This window comes from Amblyomma mixtum, chromosome 1, assembly GCF_055824585.1.
Source record: "Amblyomma mixtum isolate Tamu chromosome 1, ASM5582458v1, whole genome shotgun sequence".
In the NCBI taxonomy this organism is placed as follows: domain Eukaryota; kingdom Metazoa; phylum Arthropoda; class Arachnida; order Ixodida; family Ixodidae; genus Amblyomma; species Amblyomma mixtum.
The window spans coordinates 106,921,892-106,946,274 of NC_143012.1; the positions used below are offsets into that span (position 1 = coordinate 106,921,892).

At 51.0% G+C, this 24,383-nt stretch overlaps 1 protein-coding gene and 1 pseudogene across 3 annotated transcripts in view; one reads left to right on the plus strand and one right to left on the minus strand.

Moving 5' to 3' along the window:
• Polr1A (RNA polymerase I subunit RpI1) overlaps positions 1-24,383 on the plus strand; it is a 155,302-nt gene that overhangs the window by 23,071 nt on the left and 107,848 nt on the right. For all 3 annotated transcript variants that reach the window (XM_089555725.1, XM_089555736.1, XM_089555731.1), the window contains 4 exons: positions 9,905-10,178; positions 14,935-15,099; positions 17,626-17,772; positions 23,643-23,863. In XM_089555725.1, the coding sequence (XP_089411851.1) occupies positions 9,905-10,178; positions 14,935-15,099; positions 17,626-17,772; positions 23,643-23,863 (807 nt within the window). The remainder of the gene's footprint in view (positions 1-9,904; positions 10,179-14,934; positions 15,100-17,625; positions 17,773-23,642; positions 23,864-24,383) is intronic.
• LOC149367462 (uncharacterized) lies at positions 7,039-8,898 on the minus strand (annotated as a pseudogene).

Below are 24,383 nucleotides of genomic sequence, written 5' to 3' on the forward strand. Positions count from 1 at the left end.
GGGTGATGTGAGGCGAGCTCGCGCTATAACTGGTACGTTTTTCGTAGGGCGGGGCTCCGTCGACGCCGCTTGACGGAATCGTAGAGCAGGACCCGGCGGCACCGGCCACCCGATTTGGGGGGGAAAACGGTCCAAAACCAGCCCCCTCCGTCGGCTCCCGGCGTGACGGAGGCGACGGAGCAAGGGAGAAACCGGCGTGAGAATGTGGCCTTACACTGAACAATAATTCATATTGCCACACTGCTGGCACTCTGCCGGCGCCACCTGGTGGCCGAACCTTGGCTCCCAGCGCGTGGCCGAGCGTCGTCTTTGTTCTGCATGAGCTCGGCGGTTCGGCGGGCTTCGTCCTAGGAAACGCTCTGCTTCCCGCTTTTCGGCTGTGTTTGTCGGTGACATTTGGTGGAGCTGTGCTGGGTACCATCCCATGTACGCTGACCCCGACGACAGCCGTGACGCTTCTCCCTGACCCGCGTACGCCACACCCGTCCACAAAACGAGCCGTCGCCTGCGAGGCCTTGAACCCGAGTTTGAGCTACCGACAAGGCCTGTGAGAGCTATGACATCCACCACTGGCAGCCAGACAGGTCAGTCCTCTGGCAGTGCCCCGCCGTGCGTCCTTCTCGCCCCTCGGCCCCCACCATCCTTCCACGGCGACCGGTTGGAGGATGTAGAAGACTGGTTGGCCAATTTTGACCGTGTGGCCGCATTCAACCAGTGGGACGACGAGCGGAAGCTGCTGAATGTATATTTCGCACTGCTCGACTCGGCGAAAACGTGGTTTGAGAACCACGAAGCGTCGTTTTCCAACTGCGCAGCTTTTCGCCGTGAGTTGCTTGCCACATTCAGCTCGAGCCAACGGAAGGAAAACGCTGAAATTGCCCTTCGCTCCAGGTCACAGCAGTCTAACGAGAGCGTGGCCATGTTTATAGAGGACATGACATGCCTCTTCAATCGGGCCGACCCTACCATGCCAGAAGCTACAAAGGTGCGGCACCTTATGCGTGGGGTGAAGGAGCAGCTGTCTGCTGGCCTCATGTGCGACCCTCCGCTAACCGTCGCCGCCTTTGCCAAGGAAGCTACGGCATAGAACGTTCGTTGCTGGAACGGAGCGCCCAATACGGCCGTCAGGCAAATGTAGCGGCCACTCAATACTTCGCGCCCTTGCCAGGCCCCGGGGATGAGGCGCTGCGAGAGCTTGTACGGAGCGTTGTCCGCGAAGAACTGCGACACCTCCGCATGGACGCTCCGCTGGCAAGCATACTTTCTACAGGGACGTCATCCGAGACGAAATGCAGCGAGCGGTGCAGGCACCACCAGCACCACTACCGGAGCCACACGTGATGTCCTACAGCGATGCCCTGCGCCGACCTGCCCCCATGCCGCAAGAGTTTTGCCCCGTTGCCGGACCTCGACCATCCCACCGTTACCTGCGCCCCGCCGAGCAGCAGCAGAACCTGCGCCCTCCTATCAGCAAAGCGCACGTGTGGCGCACGCCCAACGACCGCCCGCTCTGCTACCACTGCGGGGAGCCTGGCCATATTCTGCGGCATTGCCCGTACCGGCGTATGGGTTTGAGAGGATTCCCGCTCGACGCGCCTCGACCTTGCTATGGTGAAAGACCGCAGGACATCGACGAGTACCTCGCTGCTCACGTGCTGCCCCCGGCCTCGCAGCAGCGCCAGTCGCGATTGCCATCCCCGAGGCACTTTGCTTCGCCCAGTCGGCCCTCAACCTCTGGTCAGTTCAGACGCACGTCCCCTCGCCGGGAAAACTGAAGACGGCGTCCTCCGGGGGTAGAGCCGCCGCCACTGCACAGAGTCAACAGCCTCCACCCGACGATTCGGCGCTACTGGCCGGGGGGTGGCAACCCGATCCGATGACCTCTCCGACGACCTCACTGACGTGCTGTGAACGATTAGTTTCATCTGAAATTTTTGTAACCGCCGACAGTTATCAAGTGACCGCACTCGTCGATACCGGCGCTGATTTTTCTGTGATGAGCAGTCAACTCGCCACGACTCTCCGTAAGGTTCTGACGCCTTGGTGTGGACCCGTGATTCGTACCGCCAGTGGCCACGTAGTGACGCCGATCGGCGCCTGCACCTGCCGCATCCAGATCCGAGGTCTTACTTTACAGCGCCCGTCCTGTGTTTTTCGTGTTCCTTGTGTCCTTGTTCCGTAGCGCTGTTGTGAATCTGTTTATTAAGCATGAACCAACTAGCCCACACCAGAATCCTCTTACTTTCACTTTCACTTACGTGACTGTTCTAAAGAACTCATTCTGGGCATGGATTTTCTTCAAGAGTATGGTGCGGTCATCGACCTTCGGGAACTCATGGTATCTTTTTCTGCCCAGCGAGCCGTTGACACCCACAGTGAGCCCTGCAGAGTAATGTTGCGCCTATGTGACGACCATGTAACGATCCCTCCGCGAGCCAGCAAGTTCGTCACAGTCGAGTGTAATGGCAGCACCCGTACCCTTGGCATCGCTGAAGCGAACATGTTGCTGCTACTCGCTCGGCAAGTTTGTGTAGCTCGAGGCCTAGTAGACCTTATCAACGGTCGCACCGACATCTTAGTTACAAACTTTACCCGTGAACCGTAACATCTCACGAAAACAGAGGTCGTCGCTTATTTTGACGAGCTCGGAGGGTATACCAGGCAGTGTTCTTTGTCCACGACGCCAGACCACGACGAGGCGACAGCTACAGCCATCCCGACCGACGTCAACCCGCACCTCTTGGCCAGTCAGAAACGCTGCGTAGAAAACCTCATCTATTCCTTCCGCGATTGTTTTGCCTCAACTTCCAAGGTGCGACAGACGCCGCTTACAAAGCACCGAATTATCGTTGCTGCTGACCAAAGACCAATATGTCAGCGCCCTTATCGGGTATCTTCAAAAGAACGTGACGCCATCCGCCGCCAAGTTACACAGATGCTCCAGGACGACGTCATACAACCGTCCACGAGCCCCTGGGCATCACCTGTTGTCCTCGTCATGAAGAAAGATGGCACCCTCAGGTTCTGCGTGGATTACAGGCGCCTCAATAATGTCACGAAAAAGGATGTGTACCCTCTGCCACGAATTGATGACTCTCTAGACCGCCTGCGCTATGCCACCTATTTTTCGTCTCTTGACCTCCGCAGTGGGTATTGGCAAATAGAGGTCGACGAACGCGACCGAGAGAAGACGGCCTTTATTACCCCTGATGGTTTATACGAGTTTAAGGTGCTCCCTTTTGGCTTGGGCTCGGCCCCTGCCACATTCCAACGAATGATGGACACCGTGCTATCTGGACCGAAGTGGCAGTCGTGCCTCGTATATCTCGACGATGTCGTGATCTTCTCCGACACGTTCGATGAGCACCTGAAACATTTGCGTGCTGTTTTCGAGGCCATACGTTCCGCTGGTCTCTCTCTCAAGCCAGAGAAATGTCACTTCGCGTTTCATCAGCTGAAGTTTCTTGGTCACATTGTCAGTGCTCGAGGCGTTAGTCCAGACCCCTAAAAGACGGCCGCCATAGCTGCCTTCCCCAAGCCCACAGACAAACGGAGCCTGCGTCGTTTCTTGGGCTTCTGCGCGTACTATCGCCGGTTCGTTCATAATTTCTCCAAGCTAGCTGAGCCTCTGACCCGCCTGATGAAAGACGCTGAACCCTTCTTGTGGGGGCAGGACCAGGAAAGAGCCTTCACGGAACTCAAGTCCCGTCTCCAATGTACGCCTGTGCTTGGCCACTTCGACGAGGAAGCCGACACGGAACTACATACTGATGCCAGTAACGTTGGTCTCGGTGCGGTCCTTGTTCAGTGGCAGGATGGTCTAGAACGCGTGATTGCTTACGCCAGTTGCACTTTGTCCCGTTCCGAAGTCAACTATTCTACCACGGAGAAGGAATGTCTGGCTGTGGTGTGGGCCGTTACGAAATTTCGTCTGTACCTGTATGGCCGCCCATTTCGGGTTGTGAGCGATCATCATTCACTGTGTTGGCTGGCAAATCTGAAAGATCCCTCGGGGCAGCTTGCTCGATGGAGCCTTCGGCTACAAGAATTTGATGTCACCATCGTGTACAAGTCCGGCCAGAAACACAGCGATGCTGACTGTCTATCCTGGGCCCCTATTCCCTGCCCCACGGGCGAGTCCGACGATGATTCCGCTTTTCTCGGTGCTGTCACCGCGTCCACCCTTGCCCACCAACAAAGGGCCGACGCCGAACTGCTTCCTCTCATCGAGTATCTCGAAGGCACGGCTCCATCTCCTCCTCGAATCTTCAAGCGCGGGCTGTCATCGTTTTCCTTGCGCGATGGTGTCCTCTATAAAAAGAATTATGGCCCAACGGACACTGCCTATCTGCTTGCCGTACCTACAGCGCTTCGTGACGAAGTTCTGCGTGCGTGCCACGACGACCTTCCTTCGGGCCACCTCGGGTTTTCCCGCACGTTGGCGCGCATACGTCACAAGCACTACTGGCCCAGGCTTGCTGCGGTTGTCCACCGCTACGTCCGAACCTGTCGTGAGTGCCAGTGCCGGAAGACGCCGCCGACTAAACCAGCCGGGCTCCTGCAGCCGATCGATCCCCCACGCCTCCCATTTCAACAGGTCGGCATGGACTTACTCGGCCCATTTCCGGCGTCTTCCATGGGTAACCGGTATATTGCTGTTGCCACTGACTATCTTAGCCGCTACTGTGAGACCAAGGCCCTTCCCCGTGGTACCGCAGCCGAAGTTGCACATCTCTTCATTCACAATATTGTGCTTCGTCACGGAGCCCCTACAGTCGTATTAACTGACAGGGGTACCGCCTTCATGTCGGCACTTACGAGCGAGGTACTTCGACTCAGTGGCACCAGCCATCGAAGGACTACAGCTTACCATCCGCAAACAAACGGACTGACTGAGCGGCTTAACAAGACAATTGCCGACATGATTTCGATGTATGTAGACGATGACCATGGGAACTGGGACCGGATACTGCCTTACATCACGTTCGCTTACAACACTGCTCTACACGAAACGACACGCTTCACTCCGTTCCATTTGGTGCACGGTCGCGAAGCCTTGACCATGCTGGACGCCATGCTTCTTCTGGATCCTGCTCCCTCTTCTTTCGTAGTGAACCATTTTGCTCGTGACGCCGAAGCCGCTCGCCATGTTGCTCGACAGCGAATCCGGCACCAACAACAACGCGACGGCGAGCGTTACAACCTCCGCTGCAGGGAAGTGATTTACGCACCCGGTGACCAAGTCTGGGTGCGGAGCCCGATCCGCTTGCGGGGGCGCTCTGAGAAGCTTCTTCGCCGTTACTTTGGTCCCTACCAGGTGTTATGCCGCCTCAGCGCGGTGACCTACGAGGTGCTCCCTCAAGGAACTGTCCGGTCCTCACAACAACCGACGTCCGAAGTAGTCCACGTGGCGTGACTGAAGCCGTATTACTCCCGTTAGCCCCTTTTCACATAGACACTCGCGCCGTTCACTTTCTGCCTTCGCTTTATTTTTTTTTTTTTCTGCCCGTCAAGGGGCATCGGGTCGATGCCTCTTGAAAGTGGGGGGGGGGCAATGCTACACTGCTGGCACTCTGCCGGCACCACCTGGTGGCCGAACCTTGGCTCCCAGTGCGTGGCTGAGCGTCGTCTTTGTTCTGCATGAGCTCGGCGGTTCGGCGGGCTTCGTCCTAGGAAATGCTGTGCTTCCTGCTTTTCGGCTGTGTTTGTCGGTGACAATATTCACTTGATAACAGAATTCATGGTAATTAGACGTTTCTTTAATGTCACATTAGTTTCAAATAGATTAGTAGCATACAAGACGCTTCAGAGAAAATTCAACAACACATATATGAAAGCGCATCTCCACATGGTCCTCAAGTTGTTCTGCTAAGTTTCAAATGTTTTTTTCTTCTCCCTTGTGGAAGTGCGGTCTTTGTTCAGGGACTTTGTGTAGAAGTGAAGACGTGTCATGATGAAGAACTTTACAATGCTGCTTGTCAGTGCTTCCTTATGCGCAGTGCAGCCAGCGTGGGGCATTTGTTGCATGTGCTGCATAATCTCTGTGATGCTGTCTCTGTGCAGCTTGTTCCAACTAAACCAAATGGTGAAAGAGTCCTCCAGTGCTTCACAAAAGCAAACAGCTCACGTGTTGGATACAGCAGGCCGCCTTGGTCACAGAATGATGAAAGATGAAAGTTGCTTTTCTGCGTTCTCTGCTGATGTGAGGAGAGCATCGAAGCAATCTCGGCATTTTGTTGCGGGGACCTTTCGTCGTGCAACATATCCTGCTAGGTAGTACACAAGTCTGGCGTCACTTGTTTGCTCTGGATATATGTGATCGGGCGCTAATGAGGTGGCAGAGGTCTGGAGAATGCTAGACGCTTCATCCAGTTTACCAGGGTGTCGACATGGGTTGCTAATTCAGCTGTCCCAACTAGAGCCTCGAGCGTTCCGCCTGCACAATTCCCGGTGCTTGGAGCTTTTACCAGGTTGTAGAAGCTAAGGCAGTGAGGAACTGGGCCGATGTCGGGTGATCATTGCAGCCATTAGATTGGTGTATTATGCCAAAAAGCTTTTCGATGGCATCTTGACTAAGCCTCAAGGTTAAAATGTACTTGTAGCCAACTTTTTCGTTGAGGTAGGCCAAGAGCTCCAGGGTGGCTTTCAAAGTTACTCTAAGCCCCTCAGCAGTACCGGGTGACAGGAAGCCAGCCTTTGAAGGCCCTGTGTTCGCTTCCCACTCATCAATGTATGCAAGGGCTTTTTTCAAGATATCTTCTTTTTTCAAGTTCGGCCAAAGTGAGCTTGATGGCACTCTTGATGTCATTGCATCGATCAGATTATGCATGAAGGTGACGAATTTTGTGGTAGCATCAGTGTGGTCACAGGAATCTGCAATTTTGTTCTTGTACAAAAACAACCCATGCAGAACTTGTGGGCTAAAGAGGTGGAATGCCAAATTGACCTTCATTTTTTCCAAGTTATTAGGGCTCAAGTGGACATCAGTTATTTTTGGCATTGCTTTTAATGTCACTTGACACTTGTCATGGTCATGGGCTACCTTGATGGGCCATACGTCCACATGCGCCTCTGGTGTTTTGAAGCCTGCCTTGATTGCGGACACACAAGCCATTGCGGGCACATTGTACTAAGTGTGGAAAGTTGGAGAAGAAGAAAAGGCGTCTGTCATCTCCACAAGGATGAGCTGTCGATGGTTTGATAGCTTTTGAGCTGGCTGAAATGCCGAAATTGCGCCACATTGCCCGATTCCATGACGCCCCATCACAGGTGACGAAGTCAACCTTCAGACCAGCTTTTTCAGAAAGCAGCACAGCTTCCAAAAGAATCTTTGAGAGCAATGGTGCTTTAACATTTCCCTTAGAAGCAAAAATACCAAGGATTTGATGCCATGACCCTGAAAGGGGCTGAAACATAGTAACGAGACCATGGTCACAAGTAACTGTCTTGTCAGCCTCAGGAGTGTAGGGGCCAAGATCAACAAACCCGTCCACTTTACCAGAGCTGCTTGCAACAGCGAAGTTTTCTGCAAGCTTCATCTCGTCGACAATGAGGCCACCATGGCACTCAAATTCAGTCATCTCTCGCGTTTTTCTTGATATGCCACAAAGCACTGCTGCATTGAATCCAAATCTGCTTTCGTATTTCTTCATAAACTTCCTGAGACAAGTGCGGCTAGGTAGCACAAGTATTTTTTGTTTTCGCACATGTTCGTAGAGATTTGGACTTTTCATGTGCATTATAATGCATTCTAACATCCACTCTGGATTATAGCGCATCCCCTTGACAGATTTGCGGCTTCCAGCCTCAAAACACTGCATGATTGCCACTCTTTGTTTTTGTGGCAGCTTTTCTATCTTTTTTAGCTCAGTACTTTCTTCAATATCCTCATTCTCCTGCTTCATTTCAGCGATGGTTCGATCCAAGCTTTTTACTTTGGCTCTGAGACGTCTCACTGCTTCGGTTCTTGCCCCGCAACTTCTTTCCGTTATCATACCTGACATTTCGGTTCTTTTCCCGGCACTGATGATTAATTAGAAGCCTTCGCAAATACTTGCAGGCGACGCACCGCACCTCATTTTCGCTCACTGCACCTTTGCACCGTATATGATAGAAGCCTTCGCTCCACTTTATCATTTTTGAGCAGTTGACATGGGAGAGCTCCGTCAGTAACCCCGCTCCTGCGCAAACCTGCATGCTATCAACCTCCTGCAGGGCGGACGCTGGATCACATTCATCGTCTATCGCCGCGAGTTCCACACCCCGGACGAACACCTGATGCTTGACAGCACAGCCCTCACTGCGGAACAAAAGTTTCTGAGCATGAAGGAGACCCATGTTCGGCCCTGGCAGGCACACACTATACGACACTGTTAGCGGCTCTTCACAAAAAACATGCTTTCCCCATTTATCCGATGGGAGGGTGACGTTTCTGGCATCCAAAGTTCTTGGTAGCTCCAACTCGTGAGACGCGGGTACATCGGCTGAAATATCGCTGGCCGGCGGAACTGTTCACCGCCTCTTCGAAGGCACGACCTGGGGGTCGAGTCACTCTTTTGGGTTTCTCTTCTTGGGCACGGGCTTGGAGAGATACTTAGGCACGTTCGGGAAGTTCGTTGGAACGGCATCCGGCTGAAGGACTGGTCTGCTTCTTTCCAAACGCACTGTTTCACCTTGTATGTTGTGTTCGAAATAACGTAACACAAACTGAGGATCAAAATGAAGCTCGCAAACAGCGGCGTTCCGTTCGAGGTGCTTGTCGGCTCTTGGGATATTCCTCTGCCATTTCAGAAAAAGCTCCTCGTCCTTGGGCACACCAAAGATCGACAGCTTTTCTTTGGAAGATTTGTACCCGGTTGTGCAACCGGGCACAAAACAGTGGCTTTGACGCCGGCTCATCACATGCACACTTTCAACGAGCTAGAAAAAGCGTGCAGCATATGGAAACCACTCAGATTGACAGAAAGAGCGCTGAAAACGTGGGCACATCGGCCTCCCATGCGCTCAGCTTGATGTGTAAACGACAGCGAGTGCCACCCCGCGGATGCATCAGGAGGCTGTACTGTGGTTCCCATAGGAGCCGCTTGGCGGTAAACACACTTCAGTATTCCAGCCACTGTAGCTTTGATCAGTATCGGCTACGGATAGCAACGGCTACAGTGCTGTCTTTCGTTGGCGTTTTGTAGGGGCGCCACCTGTGTGCTACATTTATTCGTATTTTACAAATACGAAACCTCGAAACGAAGTCCTTGAATCTAAGCCGACATAAGAGTTCTACATCTCGTTTTTTTTTAAAAACTATCGGCCTAGATTCGAATAAATACGGTATGTGAGACAAGCTTGTGTTGAAACTTGTGACAGAGGTTGCCTTAGCTGCGTGTGTGCCATAAAACCCAACACAGCACAACAGATTTTGGAGATGAGAAGCCGGCAGATGTCCTTTTACCTTTTACCTGGAAATGTGCTGTTGTTCTAGGCTGAGCCCCATGTATGCAAAAACTCTCGTGAAGGCAATGGTGGCAAGGGATGAGCGGTACTGCTGTGCGAGGCGTATTGCCTGTGCTGTGGACAGAAAATGTTGTTTATCATTCAGAAGTCCCTGCTGGCTGTGTCCAGGTCCTCCCTGTCTTTGTCTGCCCCAGGACTGCCTTCGTAGAGAAATTTTGCTTCAGCTGGCCTGCAGCATAAGTTGTTGGTGGCTGAACAGAACTGCGCAAAAAGGATGGGACAAAAGAAGGCACGAATACACACACACAAAGCGCAGTGTGCGTTTACTTGCAGTGTGCCCAACGTCATGTCTTGCTTCATAAGTTTTTGGTGACGGACAGCTGAACATATTTGCAGCAGCAGGGCAGCAACATGTGTGTGGTGGCTTGGTACTGAGCCTCGGTCGTCTCTGGTCCAGGCGGGGCTACAATGAGGAGGAGGAGGTGGACGACCTTGTGCCGGAGGAGGAGGAGGGGCAGAAGAAGGGGGGGGAGGAGGAAGAGGGTGGGGGCTCCCTCTCCTACCTGACGCCCGTGGAGGCCCGTGCCCACCTGCGGCAGCTGTGGAAGCACGAGCGGCCCCTGCTGCAGCACCTGTTTGGCGTGCTGGCCCTGGCGTCCCGCTCGCACGAGAGCCCCGTCGACATGTTCTTCCTGGAGGCCCTGGTGGTGCCACCGACCCGCTTTCGACCGGTGGGTGCATCCCACTTCCTGCAGAGGGGGAGAGAGGAATAAAAGAAGTACTGGAAGCTGGGCTTGTTGGTGCGTAGACCTGAGAGCGCAAAATGGCGACACGGACGAGTAAGAGATGAGCGCTGCTTACTTTCAAACAGGGTTTATTCGAGGAAGAACGTTTATATAGCCTTTGCCCTTATCCATGCTCTTGATCGCAGACAATCACCTCTCACAGATATGCATCAAGGAACAGCATTTCACTGTCGCGAAGAACAACTGAGGTGTCACTGATGCAACTATCACCTCGAAGCCCTCTATATCAAGAAGTGAGGTGATAGTTGCATCAGTGACACCTCAGTTGTTCTTCGCGACAGTGAAATGCTGTTCCTTGATGCATATCTGTGAGAGGTGAATGTCTGCGATCAAGAGCATGGATAAGGGCAAAGGCTATATAAACGTTCTTCCTCGAATAAACCCTGTTTGAAAGTAAGCAGCGCTCATCTCTTACTCGTCCGTGTTGCCATTTTGCGCTCTCATGTCTTTCATGAATGACTAAGTTCTACGTATTGCGTAAGGCACCTATTATTCACGAGCTCAGTATTTTGAGAATTCGGGTAAAGCTGTTTTTTCAGAATATTTTGCGACTACTAAGTTATGCACAGAAGAGGAGATAAGCCCTTTCATGCTGTCTCCCTTTTTCCAAATTATTGAATACTGGAACAAATATTAAATATTTGTAAAGATTAATACGACCATTCTGTTTATATATATTGTTACGGGGTAGTTTCACTTGGGATTGCAGAGAGAGCGGACACGGAAGACAGGGCTTTCAAACGACAGGCGTTTACTGCAGGCACCAGCCGACACTGCTCGACCGTCGTCTTCTTCAAAACGCACGAGCTTCTTCTTCGTCCTTCCTTATGCGCATGCCAGTGCATGCACCGCCTAATGTAACACTACCCTGCCGGCTGAAAAGCACCGTCCCGGTGCGAACTAGCGTGCAAACCAGAGTCCGTGTAGTGCGGCTTGAGGCGCGCGACATGGACCGTCTCGGGGCGAGGTGTAGAGGTATTGCGTGCGGGATGCAGGGTCGCAATTTCGTATGTCACTGGAGTCACTTGTCGTAAAATACGGTAGGGTCCTGTCTAACGGGGCAAAAGTTTTTCCGGGAGGTCAACGCGGCGAGCTGGGGTCCAAAGCAGCATGAGAGAGCCACAAGAATACTGGGGGTTGCGATGACAGGAATGATAGCGACGTTTCTGGGAGTGCTGGGAGGCTGTGAGTCGGTTGCGAGGAACAATGTGGGCAGCATCAGCGCGGGCTATGGCGTCACGAGCATATGAGCTGGCAGTGGCGACTGAAGAGAGCAGGCTGTCAAAAGGAAGAAGAGGTTCACGGCTGTATAGAAGATAGAAGGGGGAGTAGCCGGTAGTGTTGTGACGCGATGAATTTTATGCAAATGTCACAAATGGCAGTGTGATGTCCCAGTCACGGTGGTCATCAGAAACGTACATGGGCAGCATGTCAGTCAGTGTCCGGTTAAGGCGTTCGGTAAGCCCGTTCGTCTGTGGATGGTAGGCTGTCGTGAAAGAATGACAATAACAATTTAACAATATAAAGAAAAATATAAAAGAAAGGTGCAGGAAGATGCGGCGTCCAACTCATGTTTCCGGCGCTGTGTAAGCTCGTTAATGTGTGTGGAATCATGATCAGAGACGATAGGCAGCAAAGGTGCACCTTAAATCACAGCTGTGAGTACACAGATTGTGCCAGAGAAGTTATTTATCAGGTTCCATTGTCCTGTGGAAAGATGTACATTGGCCAAACTGGGCAGTGTTTCAATGAGAGGGCGGCTGAACATGTTCGCAATCTCTCTACCAACTCAGGAGGTCATTTAGTGTTACATTGTAAGAAGTGCAAAAAAAAACCGATTGCCACCCGTACCTCAAAGCACAAAGTTCCTCGCTACGGCTAGAATCGGAATAGAAAAAGAAATAACTGAAACCTTCCTAATCACAAAGAATGCGAATAACTGTGTGAGCACACTGTCCGTTATGCTTTCTGATAAAGAAATCTTGTTTTTAGAAAGTGGAACTTTAAACTTTCCATTTTTATGCTGCACCTTTAGTCTTGTTACTTGTTGGTTCCATCCTTCATAGGTCTTAGTCCGGTTTTAGCCTTTTCTTTCTCGCATCGCCTTTACTTTTGTTTATTGCTGTCTTCTTCTTTCACTCTCGGTTTCGGTTCCATTAACCGCTGGCCCTTAAGGGTAACGGAGTGGATTACAAGAGAAGGCAAGCGTAGCAGGGGGAGTCAGAAAGTCAGGTGGGCGGATGAGATTAGGAAGTTTGTGGGAATATGGTGGCCGCGGCTGGCGAAGGACAGGGTTAATTGGGGAGACATGGGAGAGGCCTTTGCCCTGCAGTGGGCGTAGTGCTTGAAAAAGAGCAAAGGGTTGGACTTGCTGACAGGCCGACGGCCCACTCGGGCAGGCAGGACGATGCCCGAATGAACACCTCGGGGAACACATTGCGAACGGGGAGCAACACGGCTTTGTATGTGAAGGAGTGCAGCAGATACTCTCCCCTGTTTCAGCACATGAGTATGGTTGGCAGAGGGAAATCCAGGCACGAGTGAGAACTGCTTGAAGCATTTTCAGTCAAAAAGAATGAGCGGTCCTGCATAGCTGATCCGTCTGTCATTATCAAAGAGGTAGAGTGGCCCTTTTCATCAGCGATGAAGTGACAACTGGACTTGATTGTACTTTTTCTGTTTTGTTTGCATGTGCGCTTGCGCAAGAAAGCGGCTATAAGTGTGTGGATGGGCAAGAAATAAATCAGTTGCAAGTCTGGTGACGGTGTGTGTGGGCCTTCTTGTTGTCCTGCATCTTTGTTTTTGGTGCTTTTTAGATAGAACCGGAATAATGAACTTGCCCGAAATTTGGGCTTCTGAACCAAAGACCAGACACTCGCATTATTTTCACTGATGTGTACGTGCTTGAGAGTCAGCAGTTAGTTCTGCGGTCTGCAGCAGTCCTCCATAACTTCACGTACAGTGGAACCTCGATTATACAACTTTCAGGAGACTGCACAAAAGCGTCATATAATCTCGGCATCGTATAATCGAAAATCTCTGGACCAGTAACGCATTCGTGTAATAAACGAGTCTGCTACCCTGGCTTTCAAAAATTAATTGAAGTTCTTTTCCTCTTGAAAGTAGTTCGGACGGCGCGAAAACAACAAAGACAAAGGAGACACGAACACAACAGGACGGGCACCAACTTGCAACTCTTGCGTAGTCAAATAGACGCCACATGCACCTCGAAAAGGTTATTTGGGCTACGCAACTTGCAGTTGCAAGTTGGCGCCCGTCCTGTTGTGTTCGTATCTCCTTTGTCTTTGTTGTTTTCGCGCCGTCCGAACTACTTTCAAGATATGAACCAACTAGCCCAAATCAAAGTACTTCTTTTCCTCATGTGTTATAAAAGTGCGTGTTTTAGTTCAGCAAGAATTAGCTCTGAGACCTCGTGCAGCCACTTTTCGGTGTTGAAAATGCGGTTTTGGATAAAGCACGCAAACGCTTCCCTTTCTGCATGTCAAATAGATGCCACATGCACCTCGAAAAGGTTATTTGGGCTACGCACCTTAAATACCGGCTCCAACCCTTCAAAGACTTTTTGCGTCGCGCTGTACGACTGTGGCAGCGATAGTCTTTCTGTTGAGGCTTCCTCTAGAACTGTTCCACACTGAAGCCACAAAGCGCTTTTGAACTAGCTGTAGGTGATCATAGAAATGTCTAATCTTGTTACCACCTTTACAGTAACTACATGGTAGTGTGAATGTGCAGTTGATTTCCTTAGCGCCATTGTCAACGAAGCGCGTGTAAAAACGGGCTAGGCGAGCTACCTTGTGCCGACCGTGGGTCACACGTGCAAAGTCTGAGCCGTCAGCAGAACCGTAAATGCAGGCATTCATGTGCTCGATTGCAGTATTTCGCATGCGCCTCCGTCTTGATTCCACTCTGGAAGCAGCTTGGTCGACGTTGCCTCTGCCAATAAAGTGCTCCGGCAGCATCTGTCATTCCGCATGGTTCTTGCTGGCCGTCATACAAAGCGGGGCGTGCATATTTTTCCTGCGCCAATTTGTTGTAAAATGTATAAACGGGAGACGCATAATCGGGTTTGCACTGAAGTTGTTTAGCGCTCATGGAGCATATTTCTACCATGCATGTTTGTTGCAGCGAGACGCATACGCACATAATGCACCAGAGAGCCCCACCAAAATAGTGTGGGGCTGAGGCAGCCGCACTTGCAGTCTGCTGCAGTGACTGCTGACTTTCGGTTTCCAGCTGCATTTCTGCTCTTTGGAAGGGGCCCATCTGATTGGTTGGACTGCAGAGATGCCCACCTTTCGCAGGCACTGTGAATGTGGAAGGGTTTCGGGACTGTCATCTGCGGTTTTCTTGGCAACATGGCCGCTTTTCTGCGTAGAAAAAATGTTGGTAGGGTTCCCGAAGAATAGTCTATCCATAGTGTCCCTTTAAGCCCCACACAGAGGTAAAGCCCCCCTGTATCAGATGGCCATTTCTGGAGATGTAGCCGATCTGCCCATACCTAACCATCCTCACAAAAGGCAGAGGTGCTGTGAGAGGAAAGCTGCACCCACAATGCCCTGCTTTCTGGGCATGGTCATTTGTGGTGCCTAGGCCTGGTAGGTAGGGTGGCAGCGTGGCCAGAGTTGGGCCCCTGATGATGCAGTGGAGGTGGTGCATGCAGATGAACTTCCTGCATGGCCGCAAGTATGAGCACCCGCAGACGGTTGGCCTCTCCAAGGTGCTGCAGTGCTGCGACAGCCTCAAGGCGGTGTTCCGACTGATGGCACACAAGACTGCCAGGGAGCCCACCCCGCTGGAGGACCACCTGGAGCTGGACCGGCTGGAGGTGAGGGAGCCCTAGTGGCTGGTTTGAAAAGGATTTGGTTTGTGCACAGATTGTGCCATGCATAGTTTTCACTTTCAGGTGTAGTGCATGTTGTCTGTTCACTGTGTCTTCAGTGCTGGACGATGGCGTGGCCATTGCCTGCTGTGTGAGCTGGCCAATACTTTTCTTCTGGAGACAACTTCTTGTGGGGCTAGTTGGTAGTTCGTTGTAATATAAAGGCTGTGGAGTTTCTAGTGCTGTTTGGGCCCTGCACTCAGGGCCAAAGCCACTGCGCTAGTTGGACCACAGCTGGGGCCGTGAAGAACAACACCACCAAGGAATAGCCTGGAGGCAAAACCGTTTATTGGGGTCTCCCAGATTCTGATGGCCTCCCTCGGTGGCGTGCTGGCAGCAGTGGCCGGCAGCAGGCACGGGAAACAGGAAAGCACTCTGCGGGGCATGCTGGTTCATAGCTGGCAAGAATTGAAGCGCATCAAGACGGCACAAGGTAGAAGGAAAAACGACAGGACAGGCGTGCCTGTCCTGTCGTTTTTTCTCCTACTTTGTGCCGTCTTGCTGCGCTTTAATTCTTGCCACGAGAAACAGGCACCAGGAGAACAGGCACAGGGGAACAGGCACAAGAGAACAGTTCGGATCACCTGGGCCGCCGGGGTGTTGTGTCTGCTCTCCGGCGTCTTGCTCTCAACTCTCCCTGCCTCCAACGTGGCCCCCAAAACTGAGAGGAGGCCTGCCCACACACGGGATGAGAAGGGGGGGGGGGAGCCATGCAGGTCCCTGCCAGAAGCAGCAGTATGAAAGCCAGAGAACTGATTGAAGTGTCCTGTGTCAACAAGAAAGGCAGTTTGTGTGTCAGCGAAACATCTCTATCTTTCTATCAGGTGGAAAAAAAGTTTTTTGAGTGATCGTCATCATGTAGAAATTTGTGTAAATTTGTTCCTTGCACAGGCGCTGGCTGAGTGTATATATGGATGTGGGTTCTGCAAGATAAACTAGTTTTGAGTGGCGCGCTGTCCCGTTCTCTTCTCTTGTGTGGGATTTTGTATTACTCTTCTGTTCCTCTGAAACACAAAGCGAACGCCAGGTCTTGACCAAGTTCACAACCTTACAGCAATGTTGCGTCGCCACCGAGACTGTATTAATGGAGAAGTCTTTTCGGAGGAAACGAGCACATGTGTTGTCTGCTAGCAGCAATCAGTTGCAGAAGCCTCTCTCATGACTGCAGAAAGAGTATATCTCTCAGTTAAAGCTAGTGGCTGAAAACAACTGCTGCCGAACCGAATGTTGAGTGATAGCTCTGGGGATGTGAGAAACAGCGCTGGTTTCAGTGCCCAGCTGTGGCTGTGAGCGACCGGGCGTTGCATTGAACACAAGCAGCATTAGTTTTGGGGGAAGTCAAGGATGAGGCAGATTTAGCCTAGCACGGTCCTCTTGCTCGTTGTTGTGCCACATTGCCGTGGGTAGCGTGGCTGCAGACACCTGGAAGATACAGGTGTGGGTGTAACCATGAGTCAGGGCATTGGTTGCCATCCTGGAGGAGAGGTATGCTGAATAGAAACCGCCCGCAGCAAGAGTTCCAGAAATGTTATTCACTCGAGACAAATACTTCGGGATTTCAAGTGCCAGATATTGAACACTTTGCTGTTTGACCCAATATTTGCACTTTGCTAGTATTTATCCCCCTGTTTCAACTCCACAAGCGTGAATGGTACGCTGACTTGCCCAGGTTCACGAATGAGCCCCCACAAAATGGTCCTTTGAGTAGCCATCTTTCACATTGCCCTTGCCAGTGGTGCATGCCTTGTGGCATTAGCAGTTTGTTAGATCTTTGACCATGCATTTCCAGGCGTTTCTAGGGTCTTCGTTGGTGTGCACCTCTGAGCAGGGGGGCACACACCAACACCACAGTGGGGCCACCACAGGAAATTTTGCCACAGTGCATGGCAATATCCCTCAAGAGAAAAGCATACAACAGCTGTGTCTTACCGGTACTCACCTATATGGGCAGAAATATGGAGGCTAACAAAGAGGGTTCAACTTGAGTTAAGGACAACGCAGTGAGCTATGGAAACGAAAATGATAGGTGTAACGTTAAGAGATCGGAAGCGGGCAGAGAGCGTGAGGGAACAAATGCGGGTTAATGATATCCTGGTCGAAATCAAGAGGAAGAAGTGTGCTTGGGCAGGGCATGTAATGCGAAGGCAGGATGACCGCTGGTCCTTAAGGGAGTGGATTACAAGAGAAGGCAGGCGTAGCAGGGAGCGGCAGAAAGTTAGGTGGGCGGATGAGATTGAGAAGTTCGCGGGGATGCGGTGGCAAAGGACAGGGTTAGTTGGAGAGAGCCATGGGAGAGGCCTTTGCCCTACAGTGGGCGTAGTCAGGCTGATGATGATGATGATGGCACCTGAGCTGGTGCCACAAAAGCTGGTGGCACTTTCCTTTCCTCATACAGCCTTGTAGCACTGAAATATTCGTCACTCGTCCCGCAGTTAACAGGAACGAGGCGGGGTGTCTGTCTGTTGTGCACAGCAACTGGTGAGCAAGCTGGTGGGCAAGGACCTGGAGACCAAGATGCACCTGGCCTGGCACGCGCTCCAGGTGGCCGTCAACGTGGTGGTGGACAGTGAGCTGGACCGCCTCAACAGCACCAGCAAGGGCACACCCGGCATCAAGCAGGTCAGCTCTGGTTATTCTGGAAAGCATTTGTTTCATTCTGACATCGTTCGTTCAGCACCACATCTGAAGCGAAAAACTGCATTCGCATTGCTCATGAAACAACATGCTGTGCTTGTTTATTGACATTCCATGACTACAGCGCAATGAAGGGGACAAGGAGAAGGACACAGGCAGGGACACAACACAGGGCTGTCCCTGCCTGTGTCCTTCTCCTTGTCCCCTTCATTGCGCTGTAGCCATGGAATGTGGGAACCAACTGGCCCAGCAACTTACCTTGTCACGTTCATTGACTAACTGCAACTTTTGGGAGACCGCGTAAAACTGTTTTACAATCGAGGCATTGTTTTATCGGATATCTTGCTCGACTGACACACTGACGCATTCGCGCAGTAAACGTGTCCGCTACTTGTTTTTCAAAAAGGAATTAAAATTATTTTTCCCACGCATTATAAAAGTGCGCTTTATTCTGTGAGAATTAGTTCTGAGCCCACATGCAGCCAGGTTTTGTGGAGTTGAAAAAGCGGCTCTAGACCAGGCATGTGAGCGCATTAAGTAGGCATCACGTGTGCCTCAGAAGCGATGGTTTGGATGACGTACAGTGCAGTCCACTTATAACAATACCACATATAACGATATATCGGTTATAACGATAAATTGACTTAAGAGTATCAACTTATGCATTGAGGCTATGGAAAAAAAAAACCCATATATAACGATATGTCTGTGACCGAATATCGGATACAACGATCAGAATTTTGCCTTCTGGACATCGTTTTCCATGCTGAGCATGACATTCGTGGTGCAAAGTTCCCTTGAACGATGCCGAGATTGGGCGAAAACTTCGGATACGCGAGTTCGCCATGCCTGCCGCCATTTTTTCCGTGCGCGCCGATTGTGAAAGCCATGGAGAGCAAGCCGTGGCCTCCGCGATCGCGGCTCGCGCCGCCGGCGGAGCAGATCGCGGAGGCCACAAGCGAGCATCGCGAGTTGGCGTAAGTGCCGCAAGATGGCGCGAGTTGCTCCGCGCTTCTGCGCGTCGGCCACATCGCCTAGGCTACGGAAGACGATGGGAAAGAGAGACGAGAAAAAAAAAACGAAGCGGGGGCGCCCTTCGCCCCTTCGCGCGCCTGTACGAGAGGAGAACAAGCGCAGTGCCTGCAGCCGTTGGATGCCGGCGTGATCGCCTATTTCAAAGCATTGTATCGGCGACGCGTGCTGGAATGGCTAATTTTAGCAATCGATCGTGTTTCTGGCACGTCAGGGCAGGCCGCGGACTTGAAGATCAAACTGCTTCAAGAAGGCGGGCTTTGTGCGCCAGGACGACCCCCCCCCCCCCCCCCCCCCCCCCCCGACGTGGAAACTGACACGGTGGAAGCTGCGGACAAAAATGTCGACGAAATGAATGGTACGTCCATGGAGGAGTTCCTAAGTGCAGATAGGGCTGCTACGTTCTGCGAGGAGGTCACCGACGAGGCGATCGCCGAGAATGTGTTGTCACGGCAGAGTGCGGCGGCAGCAGCGACAGCGACGACGAAATTGACACTGGCCCACCTTCGACACCGATGACTACGCAAAGTGCGCTGTGCAAGATAGAATCACTGATCGACTTTATGCACGCGAAAGGGTTGCCGCCAGTGTACGCACAGCAGCTGGATGCTATGCACACTGCAGTAGTGAAACTGCAACTGCCACGCAAGCAAGTGCCCATATCAAATTACTTTAGCGCACCTAACGCTTGAGGCGCTTGTTAAACGTGACGAATAAATGCGTTGTTTCACAAATCGTCAGCGCAAGTGTAAAACTTGAGTCAGGAGCTACAAAGGTAAGTTTGGCAGCCATTTTTATGGCAGTCCAGATATAGCGATGATCGGTTATAACGATCGTTTTTTCCGGATTTTTCGATATCGTTATAAGTGGACTGCACTGTACCAGAAATAGGGCTGCTCAGACTACTTTGCGGCGTATAGTACATGCATGTCTTTCTCTGCCATCTGGAGCCACTCTCATGAGCAGCGTCTGTACTAGGCGTTCTACACTGGGTGCTCAGTGGCCTAATGTGCCACAGCGGAAAGCACTTCCACTGGTGGTCATAGACACGGCTAAGATTGTTACTGCGTGCACAGTAACTACATGCCGGTATGTGAAGATGCAATTGATTTCCGTCACGCCTTCGTCAGCGAAGTGCACTCAACTCTTTCGTTGCCACACCACCATGCATTGATCGATCGATTCCAAGTGTGATTACAGTGCTACCAGGGCTGCTGAGAAGTTGTTGCATCATCCATTGGGTTGTTTAGATACTCTGCGTTATTTTCACTTCACTTCACTTTATTACCTTAAAGACCCCCTGTAAGGGGGTATTACAGAAGGGGTGGGTACAGATAGAATCAAACTTTATGTACAAAGGTGTTATTCGTTAAATATGGCAGTTATACAATTCAAAAATGAGGATGGACAGGTGGTTGCAGTGACGTCGTGTGAAAGGCCGTTCCAGTCTTTGGCTGAGCGAGGAAAGAATGATGCAGCAAACGTTGTTGTGGTATGATCCATAACATAAGAGTAGCGCGAAACCAGGACGACGGACAAAAGGGGAGAGAACACAACACACACAACACAGTAGAGCCTCTGTTGTGGGTGTGTGTTCTTGCCCCTTTTTGTCCGTCGTCCTGGTTTTGCGCTACTCTTATGTTATGGATCAGTACCGACTTGGCCAAATTTCCACCCTGGTTGTGGTATGAGCCTGTGGACGGGAAACTTGCAGGGGATGACCAAGGCGGAGTGAAATGCGTGCTGGAGGGCTGATGTAAGGTGGAATACGCAATGAGCTGAAAAAAAACTTTCTTGAGTAATTTGCATTCTTCCAGCAAGATGCCAATTTTCAAAATGTCCTTGAAGTTGAGGTTTCAGCATAGAACGCTCGCAGCCATAGGAACGACATGTGCTTGGAAAAGTCTTGCTTTGCGCGATTCTGCCGCATCTTCGGGAGATTTTTTGAATGAATGCATCAAGTTGCAGTGACTCTGAACGAGGATATTGCGTCGTCAGATTTTGATCTCGATGCACAAATTGTGCATTGCAGCCTCTGCACAAAACGTGGGCACCTATCTGTTTCTTGATTGTTTGTTCGTTCCTGGAACCAGTTTATACATTGCAGTGATGTCATCAATGATATTTCTGGTTTTGGTAGTGGCTCGTTATCATATGGGCAAGATTTAATTCCGTCTGCCCAAAGTAGAATAGACTTCAGACTCAGTAGAAATCGGGGTACTGACCTCGGACTGATGCCTTGTAATAGCACGAAGTTGTTTGTCAAAGCTGTGGATGTGTTCTGGCTGGTCCTAAATCGTCCGAAACATCTTCCGAAATGGTTCCTTGTTGAACAAAATGATCACAAATTATTTGCTGTATCGAAGTCCCTCTAAATATTTTTAGCAAAATGCACGCATTTCTTATTTTATATACTGCCACACTGCTGACACTCTGCCGGTGCCACCTGGTGGCTTGGCTCCCAGCGCGTGGCCGAGCGTCGTCTGTCCTGCGTGAGCTCGGCGGTGCGGCGAGCCTCATCCCAGAAAAAGGCTGTGCTTCCTGCTGCGTTTGTCGGTGACAGTATTTGTATCGAACGCGGGTTGCCATAAGACGGGTATATATCGAACAGCCGAGTGCTAAGCTCTGCCTGCTCGGATGGCAGGCGCAGGCTTTGCCTCAGTACACAGGCAACTAGTGGTTCACGCTTTGTCTCGCATTTGCCAACAGTGCCACAGTGTATCAGCGTTGAAAGCTGAATTCGACTTATTGCCCTTATCGCTTCGTCGCCGCCTTGCCAGCCTTTGCTTGTTCCATAAGTTTTTCCATAATTCACTAGGCCACGCACCCTACATCGTCCCTCCAGTCCGCATATCTCATCGCACTCGTCATCCTTTTCAAGTTTCCAGACCTTGTGCCTGTACTACCACCTTTGCCGCATCATTTTTTTCCCGTACTGCAGCAGACTGGAACGACCTACCCAACGAAATCGCAGCCATCATGTGCTCATCCAACTTTGCCAATAATGTTACCAGTCATGTTTCTTTGTGTTAACACTTGCTCACCAAAATATATGTACCCACCCCTCATGTAATACCCCTCGTGGGTCTTTAAGGTAATAAAATGAAATGAAATGAAATGAAAGATATCAGAGAGAACAGCTAGTGGCGAGGTGGTCGACAGCCGCTCGCACTCATCAGTAATGCTCCAGGGCCAGCGACATTGTCGGTTGCAGCTCGTCCCCTGCTCACGGAGCGCAGGTGGTGAAAACGATGAGAGCTGTCTTCCTGCCACTTGCCTTCATGCACGACACCTTACCCTAGCTGCCGTGTGACCTGGCACCTCTGTGGGCTGCGGTGCTTGGCCCAGGAACCAACCTTACTGACACCCCACCGCGGTGGCTCAGTGGTTACGGCGCTCGGCTGCTCACCCGAAAGACACGTGTTCAATCCCGGCCGCGGGGGCTGAATTTCGATGAAGGCGAAATTCTAGAGGCGCGTGTGCTGTGCGATGTCAGTGCACGTTAAAGAACCCCAGGTGGTCGAAATTTCCGGAGCCCTTCCCTACGGCGTCCCTCATAGCATGAGTCGCTTTGGGACGTTAAACCCCAATAAACCAAACCAAACCAAACTTATTGACGTTTGTCACATGTTTTTTTGTGGCCTGTGCAAGCGCCATGAGTGGCTTCAGAACGTGCTAAAGCTAAGTAGCTTTAAGTAAAGGCCTTTAAGTTGAGGCCTCTCCCATTTGCCATTTTTTCGCTGATTGAACTTGACTTCTCCAGCCTGAGTTTTTGGAGAAATTTTATATTACAAATGGCAGCTATATTGAACTATTTAACGACTTTTCACCTCTTCACTGTAACGATTTTTCACTGCATTACCTTTTTTGTTTTCATGTGATTACATCATCACTTACGGTGTGGCAGATATACTCTGTGTTTTTCCAATTTTTCTTGCCTTGTTCCAAAATGATCTTTGTTCAAACTGGTAATTTCGAAAAAGTACATTTAGTAAGGTATATTTTGGTAGATTAGAATCAGATTTTACATTGAAAATTTCTTGCTTGAAGTGAAAAATTTATATGGAGGACAGTTGAAGAGGGTCTTTTTTTATGCAGTGTCAAAAAAAATTTCCAGCTGAAAAAGTAATTAATTTAAAGCTTCTAGCTAGTGGCTAGTGTATAAACAAATTTGTAGCATTTTGTACGTTCCAGAACGATTGCAACATTCAATGATTTCAACTTCACATCATCCGTGGCGCTCGTGGCGCTGCGATGCCGGCGCCCTCCCTTGGTAGTTGAGGTAACTAACCAAGCTAAGGAGGGTGTATCGCGGGGAAGCCAACCAAAGGGGGGGACACGAAGCAAAGCCCCCCGAGGCAGAGTGACATTCTAGGGCTCAGCTCATAGTTGTCTCGGTTTTGTCTCGGGTATGAGCGAAAATGCGCGCGCGTGTGCGCGTTTTAGCTCATACCCGAGACAACTATGAGCTGAGCCCTAGAATGTCACTCTGCCTCGGGGGGCTTTGCTCTGCGTGTGTGTGCGCACACACACACACGCGCGCACGCACGCACACACCGAAATAAGCATCTAGCCTCTTGTCTAATAGTGCCTTGAGGGCTTCTGGTGAAGTTGCCTACTAGAAAAAATAACTGGAGTTTTAGGTTGAGAGCGAGGGAGGATTGACGATGTGAGGGTGAAGGCCAGAGTGTTGCAAAGTGAGGGAGGGCCAGTTAATTTTTCAAAATGGGGGTGAGGGAGGCATGAAGAATAAAAATGAGGGCGTCCCTCGGAACAAGTGGACAAAGCACTTGACAGAGTGGCTTTCCTCCGCCACTGCCCAGATCCTGGAGAAGAAGGAGGGCCTCTTCCGCAAGCACATGATGGGCAAGCGGGTCAACTACGCGGCCCGCTCGGTCATCTCCCCCGACCCCTACATCGACGTGGAGGAGATTGGGGTGCCCCTGGTGTTTGCCACCCGGCTGTCCTACCCGGAGCCGGTCACCGAGCGCAACATAGCCGAGCTGCGGAGGGCGGTCGTCAACGGACCGGACGTCTACCCAGGGTGGGTGGTGCTTCTTTCGAACTGCTGCAATACACCACTCAGCAGCAGATGGTGTTGTCTGATCCACTAGCTAGCACACACTGCATTCATTGTGGCAGTGCTCGAGGGCCTTCCCAAAAAGCCCCAAGTGCGTCCCCAAGGAGCTTCTTTTAAGGCGAAAGCATTTAATGCCCCATACTGTCGTTAGCAGACGCGTCGGCAGCCGTGTCGGCAGATTTGTCCGCCTTTCGGCGTCACCGCTTAAAAAGAAACTGCGCCGAGGGTGGAAATCGAACCAGGGCCTTTGGCATGTGAAGAGGGGACACTACCACTCCTCCACGAAGGCTCAAGGTTCGAGCGTGAATAAAGCCGCATCTAGTGAATGCATGGGTTTCATAAATAAAATAAAAGGAATAAAGTTAAGAAAAGGACAAATAAAAAAATAAAAAAATAAACAAAAATGAAAAAGGAATAACAATAAGATATGAAAATAAAAATAAAAAACAAATAAAAAGAGAAAAGGAGCAAAAATAGATAAAAT